Source organism: Anarrhichthys ocellatus, unplaced genomic scaffold (assembly GCF_004355925.1).
Source record: "Anarrhichthys ocellatus isolate YVR2014 unplaced genomic scaffold, GSC_Weel_1.0 scaffold24, whole genome shotgun sequence".
NCBI classification, from domain to species: Eukaryota; Metazoa; Chordata; class Actinopteri; order Perciformes; family Anarhichadidae; genus Anarrhichthys; species Anarrhichthys ocellatus.
This window is the reverse complement of record NW_022280054.1, coordinates 10,577,940-10,593,512: the sequence shown is the minus strand read 5'-3', so window position 1 is coordinate 10,593,512 and position 15,573 is coordinate 10,577,940. Positions and strand designations below refer to the sequence as shown.

The following is a 15,573-nucleotide window of genomic DNA, read 5'->3' as shown; positions in this document are numbered from 1 at the left end:
TCTCTCTCTCTCTCTCTCTCTCTCTCTCTCTCTCTCTCTCTCTCTCTAGCTCCCTCTCTCTCTCGGGCGCTCACGCACACAGATTCTGTCGTTATGTATTCATTTTGGGCATGTAGTGCTATATATGGAGGGTTTATTCGATATGTCTCTTATATTCAAATTTGTTGAAACGTTCAGGCTGAGATCCAGCAACTCGCAACTGACACCTGTTGATAGCCTATGTAATTTGTTGTGGTTCAAAAAATAAAGTGGCAAGTTTTAGGCCTATGCTTCATATTCTTGTGGTGATTATTCTGTCAAACGTAAAAGAACCTTAAATAGGCCACATTGGCCTTGTCGAGTCTATCCCAGATGGACGTTTTTATTGTTACGAACCATTTTCTAAATTGGCCTCCAGCAATAATTGGGCGACCCACGCATGAGTGTAGAGGCAGAGGTAGAGCAACCGGGAGAAGGGGGTACATGGAGGCCGGATTAACAGGCAGCACAAAGACCACGTTGTTCTGTTTTTTTAAATCCCCTTCTGATCCCCAACATGCTCCCTCCGGCCCATTCATCCGCTCATTCACTATGCAGTCAATAATAATAATAATAATAATAATAATCTTAATGTTCTGCCTTGTATCATGTGTCAAAGGTTGATTTTACATAATTTGTTGGCGGATATTCTTGATGTATAAATTCAGACATGTAGGATAATATACATTTGATATCAAACTTAGGCTACATGTGTGTTTTATTGAAGACCTTGCCTTTATCATGTTTTATATTTTAAATAAAAGCGGAAACAGGTTATAGTCCACTAAAATAACATGTTAAATAAATAAATTATTTACTGAAATAATTTGAGTCAGGACACACTTTTTATTTGTAACATATATTGTATCTACAGCTCTATAATCGTTTACATATTTCGAATGGTAATTAGTTTTTTTTATCGTTTTATTACAATATCTCCAAATGATTCTCGCAGATGCCTCGTTTGTTTCCTCGATCTGAGTCGTGTCTCCTCTCTCTGCGCTGGTCTGTGTGCCATCCTCTGCTGCGAGACAATTTCACAGTGTCCAAAGCCGATTCTCTGCGCTTGTTAATTGAATCGGATTTCTTATAGTTTAAAATCCACACACACACGCGCACACACACACACACACACACACACACACACACACACACACAGACACATGTAGCTACAGCCCAAACTGTATAAGGGGTTTATCTAGCTCTGTAAAGCCAAAGCGGAGATATAAAGACACACACAGAGCGACAGAGAGACTTTACCGGCGTGTTTGAACGTTTCGAAATCTCACATAAAATGTGTCTTCACCTGCTGAGGTATGTGTGTGTGTGTGTTGCTGTTTGAGTAGGAGGCCTGTGTGTGTGTGACGTTTGGATACCTTCCGTCTCCAGCGGACGCCTCGCCTGTATAGCTCACATCCAGGTACGTGTTTGTTTGTTTGTTTGTTTTTGTTTGTTCGTTGCTGTTTTGTTTGTTGTGGCTCGAGCAGCTTGAACTGAACTAGCCGCCCAGTCGAGCTAAATGTGGGGAGTCCGACGACAAGAATGTCTCGAGACCTCCAACTGACACAGAGCGAGAGAGAGAGAGAGAGAGAGAGAGAGAGAGAGAGAGAGAGAGAGAGACAACTGCAAGAGACCTCAGATATGCCTCGGAGCGCGCGACACTGCGCGCAGAACAACCGTGCACGCGCACACTTCGTGCACCTGCTTCGCTCGGACTGATGCATTTTCTGTTGTAGCCTTTTGAGAAACTTATTCTGCATATTTCAACATAGTTTTCATGCATTTTAGCTACTATGAGTTCTGTGCTGTTTGAACGAATCAATCAGGCCTGTTTTTAACTTTGAGTGAGGCCATTCAGCTTTATTTAATATCAGTCTACAAGATCAATAATACAAGAAACTCGATATATATATAGGCCGATAAAATACCAAGTAATTATCCCAATGCATTGACAGAAATGACGCAGGAAAAAACATTTTTGTTACATTTGGATACAAGAGGCCTTTAACCACGACGTTTGTGCACCAGTTGAAAAAGGATAAATACATCTCTGGCTCTCTATATGGCTCTAAAAATATTGTTACATTGTAAAATATTAACATAAAAAAGGATATGGATGTTGCTTTTCAGTAACTTCCCAATCCCTTATAATGAACATGATTCATAATAGATGTTGAGATAGGCCCACTGTGCAAATATCACTTTAAGTTTAAACTCTAAATTCCCATAGTGATCCTTTAATTATACAGTCTAGTGGAATAAGCCCAACAGTCACACACTATACAGATAAATTATGAGTTCACTAGATTGTTTAATCTTTAATTTATATTGAACGATCAAAAATGTCACCAGCAACTCCGCCTTCATGGTTTTTTATAAGACATACATTTATATAACAGATTAACTGCATTGGTTTTCTTTTTTTAAATTAATTTCAGTCTTTTTTTGTTGAGTTAGAAAAGTTTAATCTTGTGTTTTTAATGTAAATATACATAATTACATAAGCATAGCCTAAGTACTTTATATTAATGCACTTTAAGACCACGACTATGCATTTTATTGTTGCATGACATGTGAGGTTTTAGGTTGTTTGTGTGAGTTTGGACGCACTAGGACCCGGAGCAGACACAAATTAAGGACAACCAGCACATAAGAGGCTTAGTCCATCTAATCTATACTCCTACACACAAACACACACACACACACACACACACACACACACACGAACACACAAACACACACACACACGAACACACACATCATTTCATAAATATCCCATTTTGAAACAAGCACGCATACACGTCCCCAAGGCAAACACATTGTATTTTCATTTAGTTTTCATTTTCTCCAAACTCTTTTGTTCCGCTTGTTGACCTCAACTTATTCCATCCCACTTGTGCCGGAGAACATTGGCCCATATGCTCTGTTCCTCTCGTCCCATTTCATCAGCAAACACTCAGCATCACGCGGCCTTCAAAAAGAGGCCGAGAGCAAACTCATTCACTCCAGAAAGTTAAGAGTGAGAAAAGGAAAACCTGCTGGAAAGTGCGTGTTTGCATATCTGTGCTCCTGAATGTTTCATCAGCTTTTTCTTTTAAACTTTTAAATCAGCCGCTCGACCGCTCTGCCAGATGAAAAATGACGAAAAGGATTTTGAATTGAAATTAAGTTTGACGTCAACACAATCATCATTTTTGATGAAGCCTTCTGGGCCCTTTTCATAAACAGAACCTACGGAACTATAGGCTTTCTATTCAGTTTCACAGAATACTCAGAGTATAATGAAAGAACATTTTTTTCCCAGAATCCTCCTTGGTTTGTTATGTGCATTTGATTCCAATCCCCTGTGTGTGTGTGTGTGTGTGCGCGTGTGTGACGTTGAAGATGGAAACATGAAAAGAGATAAAGCTCCCAATCATTTGTGTTGCCATCATTGAATGATTATGACACGACATAAACCCAACAACGTCCCAAAAGACCCAACACCTACACACACACACACACACACACACATAGACACAAACACACAGACACGCATATTAACACTTTTCCAGCTGTTAAGTACCTCTGACATCATGTTATTCGATACACATGTACACACACACACACTGTATTTTTGTCTGTATGTGCACACTGTGCGCTTACAGTGTGTGTGTGTGTGACAGCTACACACACACACACACACGCGTGCACAGAGTTCAGCCGATTTATCATAATATGCTTTATCTGAAAAGTAAGTATCTTACCTCGGGATAAAGGGAGGAAAGAGGGGTTTGTGGCCAGATTGACAGAGGAAGGGTGGACGGAGAGAACCGAGCGCTCGCTGCACCGGGACAGAGAGCGGGACCTTCAGCTCTGAGGGCCGGATCGATCGCTATTGATGAGGTAAACGGGGCATTAAGGGGCCGGGGGAAAGGAGGGCCGCTGACAGAGAGGGCCACAGTAATGTGTGTGTGTGAGTGTGAGTGTGTGTGTGTGTGCGTGAGTGTGTGACTGAGTGAGAGGAGGAAGGCATGTGGCCTCACTGTGAGGAGGACTGTAACAGGAGGAAACTATTGAAAAGTTGAGGACGGGATGGAAGGAAGAGAAGAGATGAGGAGCGTGACGATAAAACAGAAAAAAAGTGGAAGAAGTGAGAGAGCGAGAGAGGCAGATGGGAAAGGGGGAGGAGAGGGGGAGAGTATGGGAGGGGCATTGGGGCAGACTATAGTCTGAGTTTTACAAAAGTCTCGCTGTGAATTTTGTCTCCATTTATTTTGTTTAGATTCAATTATTGATTATTTTACAACAGAGATCGGTTCGATTCTGTGTTTTAAATATTCTTGATATTACTGCGATATCAATATCCTCATATCGTTAAAAACTGTGTGCGTGAGTGTGTGTGTGTGTGCGTGTATCGAGGTCAGAGTCATTAAAGTGATGTGGGGATTACTCTGTGGGAGTCCAGGCCGGACTATGTGTCTCTCTGCACTCAGCACTCCTCTTCAATCTACAGCGACACAAAGAGATGAAGGTCCCACACTGTATACAGGTTACATTAAAGGGCCCTGCTGTTAGGCTGCCATTACATGCCATTAGTGTTTGTATAAGTGTGTGTGTGCGTGCAGGAGCATGTGTGTGTGTGTCCATTTAGTGCAGGACTTGGGTTGTCAGCAGTCAGCAGAGGGCGAGGCTAAAGATAAACTCAGGCTACAGTCGCTTATATAATGAGGAACTACATAAGTGTACCAGTGTACATTCCATATAAAGTATGCATGTATATATACAGTATACATATATATATATATATATACATATATATATATATATCACCGACAGGGTCCTGTACAGTAACATCTATTTAGTTTACTAGCACGTATTAATGCTACACATTAGCTACTCCATTTCACATTAATAGTGTAGTGCACATTACAGAACTAAAATACTGATATATTTATAATTTTTTCCGATTAAATATGTTATATATGCACAAACATTTTGACCTGTGCATTGCCAAGATATGCACAAATTACTTGATCTACTTTACTACCAGTTATCCTTCATGTTCTGATTATGGAAGTTAGTTGTGACTATACTATTATACTACACTAGTATACTATACTGGTATACTTTTATAAATAAAAGTATTTTTTAAATGTTCTAGAAGTTAAAACAACCCCACAAATTCTCTATTTTCTATTTATGCTCTAAAGACATCATTTATGTCTGAGGAAACAAAAACACTCAAACACAAGCCAGTGTTTCCCTTAATTCATCTGTTCAATTATTTTTACATGTTTGTTTGTTTTGTACATGCACTTCCAGCTTTTATCAACTCAGAGTAAAGACACACTTCCGGTCTGCAGCAGGAACATGCAGCTTTAAATTACCAGCAAACTGGTCACCAACAGTGGTCGGTCAAATCCCTCGAGGGCCTTCGTCCGACAGGGTGACAGGTCTTCACAGGGCGACGACCTCGTAGTCAGTAGTTATGTCCCCGTATGAGGCGTGTTAACCTGCTGAGCGCTGCGTGATTAAGACTCAGTTAAGATGGCATGTTTCTCTGTTATTAGAACACATTTCACAGCTGGCCTTGCATCGTGTCTGTGGCCGTGAGTTCATCTGTAAATAATGTCATGGCCTCAGCATCTTGATCAATTTCACAGACAGAGGACCCCCCGCTGCGTGCATGTGTGTGTCCTGCTGTCTTCTGATAGTAGACAGATCTCTAATCCACTGCAGACGGCAGCAGGTGGTGTGTGTGTGTGTGTGTGTGCGTGTGTGTTCACTGTCATCATTTAGCCCCCTCCTCGACCACTGTCTGGGGTTAAATCAAGTTAACACCTGTTCATGCCCTCATACTCATACACTTGTAATTAGATAAGATGAGCAATTTTATTTGTATTTGTTTGTCCAGTCTGTTATCAGACAAAGTGAAATGTTTTAATTTAATACTTAATGTGCATCTTGTGTTTCTGTACATAATATGCCTCTAATAAAGAGCTCTTATTTACTGTAGTAAAATGCAGCTCCATGACTATTTTCAATGGAAGCAATACGTGTGTATTCTTTAGCTGCTAACCGGTTATTCATGACGGAACTTTTATTTACAGTTAAATAATGATTCACTGCTAATTCATACTTCTATGTTATTAGAATTCATAAGAAAAAAAGATTTGTAAGAGCTTATCAGTCAGGTCAAAACCACTGATTTAAAGCAAAATAAATAGAGATTTAAAATATAAAAATTGACAGTGTTTCATTAAATAATTTAAAATGTATGGCAATTTATGTTATTCAGCATTTAGGCAGGCAAGTGGACAAGGTGCAACGCACACACACACACACACACACACACACACACACACAGTGTTCCAACTTGTTAAAACAAAGCTCATATGTGCATCCATGCGTGGTTTCATATGCACTTCTTTATAAAAGACTGTGTGTGTGTGAACCCTGGGCATGTGTTCTGTGTGTGCGTGTGTGTGTGTGTATAGCGTGGTACAGCGTTGCCCCCACACACACACCACCCACCCACCCACCACCACCCACCCCCACCTGCACCCCCACCACCCCATATGGCAGTAGACAGTAGTAATCATGGAAGTGGAGCAACAGGCCCTGAGCCTCACTAATCCTCTGCCACACTCCGCCACGTGCCACACTGATGCATATACCCATCCTACACAGACACACGCACACACACACACACACACACACACACACACACACACACACACACACACACACACACACAGTTATTGAAGACACTATTTATGCAAACATTTATGCAAACGACCGGCAGACACACTACATTAACAGCAGCACTCAAACACAAATAGATATAATAGAATATTAATAATTTTTTGGTTTGCATTACTGTGTAAACAAGGCCAGGTGGACTCACCACCGGTGCCCGAACAAACCCTGGATTAACATGCATCATTAAGAACACTGTGTCAAACACACGCACATCTTGTGACTTGCAGCCACTATTTGGCATGCAGCGCCCATAATCCACCATCTCTCGCTCTATTATGTATTTATAAGATTGTTTTAAATTGCACAAAATTTAAAAAACGTGATTTTTTTTCATGCAGCTAGCGTGCATGTTAATGTAAAACCAGAACAGTGCAACACGCTGGCAGAAATATCACAAAGAGTGCTTTTTGAATGGCCAAAATGCACCTTGCACACACAAGAAGCACATGCCCACGCACACACAAATAAGAGCCACGCGCTCACTGCGACACGTACACACACACACAAAACCTTCTAACTGTGACGCACAAGGAGAAGGGGCTACAATGGCTCTCTTATTGTTAATTGGACGTTTAATCCCGAGGAATGCGTCTGATTAGTACCCGCCGGTGGGTCAGGATCTTGCTCAACACTCTCCTTCACAATGGACAGGCTGTAACAGAGATCTCACACACACACACTGGTGCATGCACACACACACACGCACACAGACACGCGGACAAAGGTGCGTACAAGTCATGCCAACGATCAAGCACCAGTAACATGTGTGTGCAGACACGCGGGGCCACAGTGGCCTCACATACCCTCTGCGTTAACACACACAAAGTGACCACACATATACTGCAGCACACCCAGTATGCAACTTCACTGTGGGATAAGCTAACAACAGTCAGATGCAGAACAAGTGATTTTGAGATCGAACAAACACTTTTCACGCTGTCCCACTCTTACATTTAGCTGCATGTGTTGTATCCATTGCTTGTTCAACGGGCCCAAAAAGTCACAGAAGAGAGAGGACGAAATTATGATTATTAGTATCAGAGCCTGTGTAGCTTGCTAGCTCGCTACACCAAAAGCAAAGCACATTTACGAACGCAAACATTTACACGACCACGATCTCAACATGCTTCGTCGCAAATTACTTCCATTTTACTTTGCCACTTCAGTATTTAATTAAACAGTATCAGCTTAAAGAGTAGATTTCCTCATACTCTACTGTGTCAGTGCCTCTACCACGTTCCGACCTTTTGATTGTGAAACTTCACATCAAAGTTCACCAAAGTAAGCTGCGCTTTGATTTGCTTTGCTGCCCGTTAAAGGAATCGGTCCACTGTTATTCCCTTAAAATGAATCGGATTCCGTGCAAAGTTTTCGGCTGACTGGGCCCTAATATTTGTTTTGGGGTGGAGGCGGGTGATGCTTGGTGCATGCTACAGTAGTCTGCATGCACCACAGAGTCCTCAGCTTATTTACTGTAGTGTGAAGACAAACTTAAGGAAATTAGAAATATTACAGCAGGAAGACATTTTTATCCGTTACCGGTAAGGGACGGATAGAAGAAACATACCGAGAGAAAGGGATGATGGGACGATCGGCCCGGTTGCAGGTAGATAGGTGGGGTCAAGGGTGACGTGGGTCAACGCGTGTGTGCTTGCGCGCGGGTGTGTGTACTCGTGTGTGTGTTCCGTAGGAGGTCCAGGCGGGCTGCATCACTGCTGACACACTGCTGCTGGTAAATCCAGCTTAGTGTGTCTAAAACAGGCCTACAAAATCTGCCACAGGGCCCCTAATGCTAGCGCCGCTGTCACCCTCAATCACTCACACACACCTAATCCGCACGCCGTGACCCAGCACACACACACACACACACACACACACACACACAAACACACATACAGCCTGGCTACCCGATGCCCTGGGCCCATTCAGCTTGGCAGGCAGACCCGGTACCAGGTGACACCAGCCACAGGGTCAACATTTCCTATCAGGGGAGGGAGGAAAGGGGGTGATGGCGGAGAGGATGGAGAATGCGAAAGGGGAGGAGTAGGAGTGTGAGGACTTTGGGGGCGAGGAGGAGGTGAACAGGTGGGGGTGGTGGTCGAGGTGAGGCGAGAGCAGGTAGAGGAGCAGGAAAAGGTTGAAAAACACCAAAATCAGTTTGTTACTGACAGAATTTTGATTTAAGAAAATGTGTTAAAGTGAGGAGCCAAAACCCAGAAAATAAGAACCGCCACTGTCGAAATTAAAGCGGCTATAACCGAGGTGACAAACCTACAGAGAACTATCACCTGAATCTGCAGCGTTACGGAGCTTCAGAGAGAGTTTCAGCTCGCTGTGTAGCTGTCCGGCACACAACCTTACTGTTGTGGTTCTCTGTCGTTGCTCTCAAAGTGTCAATTTCGGAAGCAATTTTCTGCTAAAAAGCTGTGAAAACCCACTGAACTCTTTCCGCTCAGCACCAATTGGCAAACAGACAGAGTTAGCAACTGTAAGCGATTAGCTGGTGAACTATATAGTGGAGCATGTAGCAACAAAAGCAAGACATTTCGAGACAAAAAACAGAGCAAATATTGGACTTCAACACATCAGGTGGACGGACACGCGACACCAAACCAACGATAATGTTGCTGGACGTGTAAATAAACCATAAAAACCTAAAAGTTGACGATACGTCAATGTTGTGTCCACAACCTGTTTCCATTGCATTTACTTCACATGATAAATGTGGCTGGTGTGTGTGAGACTATTTAACTTCTTCCCGAAAAAGGAGACAACGTTTTTGAAAACCAGGGACTACTGACGACTACTAGTCCTGCAGCCCTGTAAGGTGCAGAGGTTAGTTGGTTCGGGAATGTGGATGAGAGACAAGAAGCGTCTAAGAGCCAGCTAGTGAAACTATTTACACATGTACAAGCCTCCCCCATACACTTCATGACATGGTGCACTGATTGCTGTGGCTTACATGAAGATTACATGAAAACAACTCTGAACTGTGTGGTTCTCTCTTCCGTGTTTCCTGTCGGTCCTAACGGGGGATTCTCTCTTTTTTTCTGTTCTCCTAGGTTATGATGTGCATGCAGAGCCAGACATGAGGATGAAGAGACAAACATGAGACGGGCATCTTCCACGTCACCAGTTAGAACACCGACCTCCTTCCCAAATCTCTTTCATGGTTTTTTTAAAGGCCTTTTAAGGCGTTTTTGCTTTTTACCAACGTCCCTTTGTCTCCGTGGATAAAGCTGAAAACAAATACTACATGTGCGTGTATTTGATTCACAGTAATGCATCTCTCGTTGGCGTTAAGCTACAGTGCAACACAAGAAAGGCTTGTGAGTCAAAGTGGACACAGAATTAAGCTAAGAGGCCTATCGATGTAACCGAGGACCGTCTCGCACTAGTGACTTTAAGGAGACTAGCCGGGCTTTTTGCTGCTCTCACTGAGAATCACTGACACAAGCCTCTCAGCCTAAATCCTAATTGTGTCTGCCAACAAACTGAGCATCCTCTATTTAACTATCACTCCTCTCTGTCCAAGAAGTGAGTGATTGTGACAGATTGGTCCTTTATTGTTAATGGTCCTACAGCATTGCTCTTTCCTGTTAAAATGACGATCTATCTGGAATTTGGAGCCTGCAGAATTGCACCATGTCTACCGTGCGTATCTCATTTAGATACTCAGTGTGCAGCAACTTTCAGATTTACCTCCACGAGCACAAATACACAGAGAGGCCGTATAATACCTCTACTTCACATAATGCCTCGCAGGTAAGTGAGAATAAAAAAGGTTTTGTTTGTGTTAAATACAGAATGTTGCAATAATATTGTGTCAATGTGTAAAGAAGAGTTTATTTCTCATGTGTCAACCCTGTAAAAGTAATCAGATTCTGTAAATCCACAGCTTTTTCCCCTCAAAGTGTCACCTTCTGCTTTAAATAAAATAAAACCAGACTGCTGTTCTCTCTGTTATTGTATGCATCAGTGTTTTTGTGTGATTATGTGTGCAACCAGAAATACTTCCGCATTTACATTTGCAAGTGACATTCGGTAATTGAACAGGACATTGATCCGTATCCACAGATTGGTGGGTCACTGGTGGAAACTCAAGAGACGGACACACACACACACACACACACACACACACACACACACACACAGAGGCACACGTAACAACATGTCATGACAGGATTGGCTGTCTGACACACGCAAACACCGAAGACTCGGAAGTTTACAAGATTCAAAATAGGTTTCCCCAAATAGAAGAGTACACGCAGAACTAAACTGAATTCTGTTCTGAAATACTCAAAGAGGGAGTTACAGACACAGCACTGCCATCTAGTGGTCATGTGAAGTATCTCAGTATCACCCACAGTGGGAAGAATTAATGCAATGTGGACATCCGGTATGCATTTCAGTGCGATCTAAAATACAAAACTATGTTGCTATTGTACCGTTACTATCATTTCTGCTAAAATAACTGGACACATTGGCCTCTGTGATGCTCATCTCACTTCCTACGAGAGTATTTGCTATTTATCTCTGTGTGATCATCAGTGACTGCACTGCTTAGTCCTCGTCGACAAATTCACAATATTGTTTGTTGGAGTAACTTGTGGATTCAGTTCCGTCTTCGCCTCATCGATGAAAGAACTGACCTTCTACCATTAAACCTCAGGTAATGTTTCCGCCTCACTGACGCCACCTGCTGTTCAACAAGGGGAACTTTGTTTCATCGGGATATTTGTCAAACTTTGGGAAAAACCTGAACTATCTATTTTAGTGCTAAAAGTTAATATATTTGATTTAAAGTAAAAACAGGACAGTGTTTGTAGTCTTCTTTTCAGTTCTATTTTATTATAACTTTTGTTTTAAAGGGGTTGACAATGAGTCTGATGTTTTTATTGCAAGTGTGGAGATGACAACAAGGCTGCTGTTAAAAACATACAGTTAACAAGCTGTGTGACAAATATTCTGTACACAAACAAAACCAGCTAAAGTCATACAAAACAACTAGGATCCAGACACTTTTCTATTTCAAATAAGCAGATACTTTGCAGAGTATTTTGGGTGGAATGTGTTGCTTGTGTTGTCTACAAAAGATGGTTTCATGTGCTAGTATTTAAACATTGCATTATTTTTGTCTACATTGAGTTTTTTAAAAAGCCCAGATTAAAAATCAAACATATATCAATCAACAGAGTTTCTTCTCCAGGTGAGCATGATTAACCTTCCTGGACACACAGGTGTGTACTTTCGTCTTTAGACTGTTGCTAACAGTGCTGCTAAAATGGGCTAAATGAAGCAATGAAACACTATGACGGACCGTTTGTGAGGGCACCTTTACTCCCGCTCTGCTATGGCAACCAGGTGGGTTTCAACCTCTGCCTCCGACAGCATCCTACAGGAGGTGAGGAGGGAAGAAAAAGAGGACAATTTGAATAATAACCAGAGGAATAAAACAAAGAGTAAGAAATGAACAGTGAAAGACGCAAGGCAGATAATAACTCAAAAAACTGTTTGCATTTTAACATCACTAAAAGATAATGCACTCTACTTGTTTTTCCAGTCATGACATCCAACATGATCAGAGGAAATCCATCATACAACTCCCGACTATTTGACAGAATATCTAATCTTAAAGGGTCAGTGTGTAGGATTTGGCGACATCTAGAGGTGAGGTTGCAGATTGCAACCAACTGAAACTTCTACTATGTGCCAGCCATGTAGGAGAACTACAGAGGCCGACGCGAAAACATGAATGTCGCTATCTAGAGCCAGTGTTTGGTTTGTCCGTTCTGGGCAACAGTAGAAACATGGCGGCTCGTTCTAAGGTAACAAAAACACAAAAATTCTTATTTTCAGGTGATTGTACACCAAAGAATACATTTGTATTATTTTATATTCCATTTCTGTCAACAGACCCCCTAAAAGATAAACACTGTACCTTTAAATAAATTGACAGTAGGTCTGAGTGAAGTTACCTGAACTTAGGTTTCTCCTTGGTGACCACGCCAATCTCCAGATCACTGGCCTTGAAGTCCAAGGACAGGACGGAGGACAGACATGTTATAGCCATCTGGAAAAAGAAGGAAACGTTAGGTGAGTATGTTTGAACACACAGACGCCTCAGGAACACTTCACAGGGTTTCCCTCTACCTGTACGGCCCTGTCGTGGGTCAGTTCTGGCTTTTTCTTCAGTTTCTTCTCCAGGTAGCTGTTGGCCTCCGTCTGTTTGACGCCGACTGATGTGGCTCTGAAGCCACAGTAGTAGCCTGCAGGGTCACACTTAAACAGGACAGGGCCCTGCTGGGGGTCTATGGCCACCATGATCATACCTGCAGGGAGCAGAAGGAGCACAAGAGGAGGATGAAAGGAGGCAAAACCTTCATATCCATATCCCTCAGATTATGAGGATATACTGTATATTCAGACACTTTTCAATGATCCCTTTCAAGCTCTTACACTTAAGTGGGATTAGATTACAGCTTAGATGATTTGATCATTTCATTACAGAATAGATTGAAGAAGAAAGAGTGAGTTGTTGATCAGAGGCAGAAATCAAGACCCCCCCCCTACTCACAGCAGCCAAGAGGCCTCATTTCGGCGTTCTGCGTGTAGACCTGGGAGATTTCCGCCAACCTGCGACACAACATGTCTGCCATGATGTCATAACCAAACTTATATTTCCATTCTCCAGCTTCCGCTCGGGCCCGGTGAACCTGGGAGCGACTGTCCCCTGCAGAAAACAGAAGGGCCATGAATATTAAATAATCTTCCAGACATAATCACAGTAAACCAACAAGAATGTCACCCAGACTGACGCCCCATAAACAGTATATTACACTATGTCTACCAGTTGTTTGTCATCCTTATTTAAAGTAATGTCTGATCCTGGTCACATTCGTTCATGATCATTACATGAAAGTATTACAGCTACTCGGACATTGATACTTACCACCTTGCCCAGTCATCACACAGCCAATGCGAGGGGTTAGTTTGAACATGTTGGTCACAGTGGAAGAGTCCAGCAGCTTGTCCTGCAGTCAGAATAAGGACAACTCATATAATATAGTAATATTATGCCGACACGTCTCAATGTACCACGGTGCATGTGAAAATCGATGCCGCATTTACAACAAACACATTATGATCAGATAAGACTATCCCTGATCATGACGTTTAAGACATTGAAATTGACAGTGAATGGACAAAATACAACTTTATATAAAAACAAAATAAAAGTAGTCTCTGGCTTGGTAATGTGAGAACTGGCATTTGTTTTTATTGGCAGCGTCTTGTTCATATACTTGACCATCAAGTCAGCAACTAGCTGGAGTCACGACTCCGGACAGGCTTCACTGCTTCGCTTGAACTCAGAGCGTCATCATCCAAGTGTGTGTGTGTGTGTGTGTGTAATATCTCACAGGTATTTTCTTTTGTGTGACCACCACAGCGCTGTCTATCCCCCGGATCCCCACAGACGTCAACCCACTCTGGGAGATGGCTTTGAAGGCATACTCTGCGTGACAGCACATGTGACACACAGACAGAAGGACAAATTAAAAGAGTAAGAATAGAAGGTTTATTAATGTGACAGTGTGGTTTGATATCCTGTTTCATCAGTGGAGAACGGCACGTTTGCTCCAATAAGCAGAACTTAACATACTTTAACCTGTTAAATCATATGCAGTTTTACTTAAAAATGGCGGAGTATAGGCTATTAAAAAAGAACCTCAGGTTTAACCATACGTAGTCATCGTGAACCCCCTAGTTTGTCAACAGCCATTTGGGTTTTAGAGCCTCGAGTTCTGCATTTTGGCCGCCGCCATCTTGGTTTTTGCAACCAGAAGTGATACAGGAGGGTGGACCGTTACAATTAACTTTAAATCACTGCTTCATAGTCTATTTTACTCTAACCGGGACCAAAATGTACTAAATGAACATCGTGTTGTATTGAAGATGACTTGGAATGAGAGACTGTTGACGTTTACTGAGGTTACGTTAATATATCAAGTGAGAGGTAGGGTCATTTTCTACTAAAGCCGATAGATAGAGCATCTATCAACAACTAACCAGCTAATCATTATGTTTAATAAAGTTGCCAAATATGCTTCTATAAACCTGTAAAAGGATCAGACATAGAGCTGTTTATTTAGGTTTGTTGGCTTCACTTTTCAGACCGCCTGGGTTTAAACTAAATATTTAAAACACAATAAATGGATGCAAATGTTGATACTAACTGCACTGTACCGGACAAGCTAATCACTTTAGCATTATTATAATGTGCTTGTGTGTGTCGTCTGCAGCCTAATAATAACAACAGTATCGTTAACTACTGGTGGTAATGGTATAGTTAGACTTTAAGTACAGTCATGCTGCAGCACTAGAACAACACCGGAGAAAGTGTCTCTCTTACCGACTTGGTAGAGGCGGCCCTCCGGAGAAAATATGGTGATGTGTCGGTCGAACCCTGGGTTTGAACCGCGGGACATGTTTGTTCCTTCTCCTGGTGACCTCAGATGAACTTCACACGGATCGTAATAATAATGTATCTTTATATCGTCCTGTGTTTTCTTTGAGACGGTCAGTTGAGAGGAAACAACATGCTTTAGCTGCTACTGAACGACACGCAGGATAATGGAGATACTTCCCAAAGACAGTTTGTTTCTTTACTTTCTCTTTCATTTATAGTTCACAGAGGTGGCCTCGCTGCTATTGGATGGCAGCAATAAGGAAGTCAAGTGACTCTACCAGTTGGACTGGTCCCCTCTCTCTCTCTCTCTCTCTCTCTCTCTCTCTCTCTCTCTCTCTCTC

The 15,573-nt window shown here is 42.2% G+C and overlaps 1 protein-coding gene across 1 annotated transcript; it reads right to left on the bottom strand.

The window, feature by feature from the left end:
• Positions 1-6,706: 6,706 nt before the first annotated feature.
• LOC116391085 (proteasome subunit alpha type-6-like) lies at positions 6,707-15,449 on the bottom strand. The gene is made up of 7 exons (XM_031861337.1): positions 15,176-15,449; positions 14,184-14,278; positions 13,715-13,796; positions 13,340-13,495; positions 12,916-13,094; positions 12,741-12,835; positions 6,707-12,157 (listed from the first exon to the last, which is right to left on the bottom strand). Exons 1-7 carry the CDS (start codon positions 15,249-15,251, stop codon positions 12,100-12,102), a joined length of 741 nt encoding a protein of 246 aa, XP_031717197.1. The 5' UTR covers positions 15,252-15,449; the 3' UTR covers positions 6,707-12,099.
• Between the last annotated feature and the right edge of the window lie 124 nt (positions 15,450-15,573).

What these genes read in the sequence shown, in the direction of transcription:
- LOC116391085 (XM_031861337.1), bottom strand. Translation starts at nt 15,251, where the DNA reads ATGTCCCGCGGTTCAAACCCAGGGTTCGACCGACACATCACCATATTT. An exon ending in TGTGATGACTGGGCAAGGTG is followed by an intron (nt 13,496 to 13,714) that starts GTAAGTATCAAT and finishes TGTTTTCTGCAG; the next exon opens with GGGACAGTCGCTCCCAGGTT. An exon ending in AAGGAGAAACCTAAGTTCAG is followed by an intron (nt 12,158 to 12,740) that starts GTAACTTCACTC and finishes CACCTCCTGTAG; the next exon opens with GATGCTGTCGGAGGCAGAGG.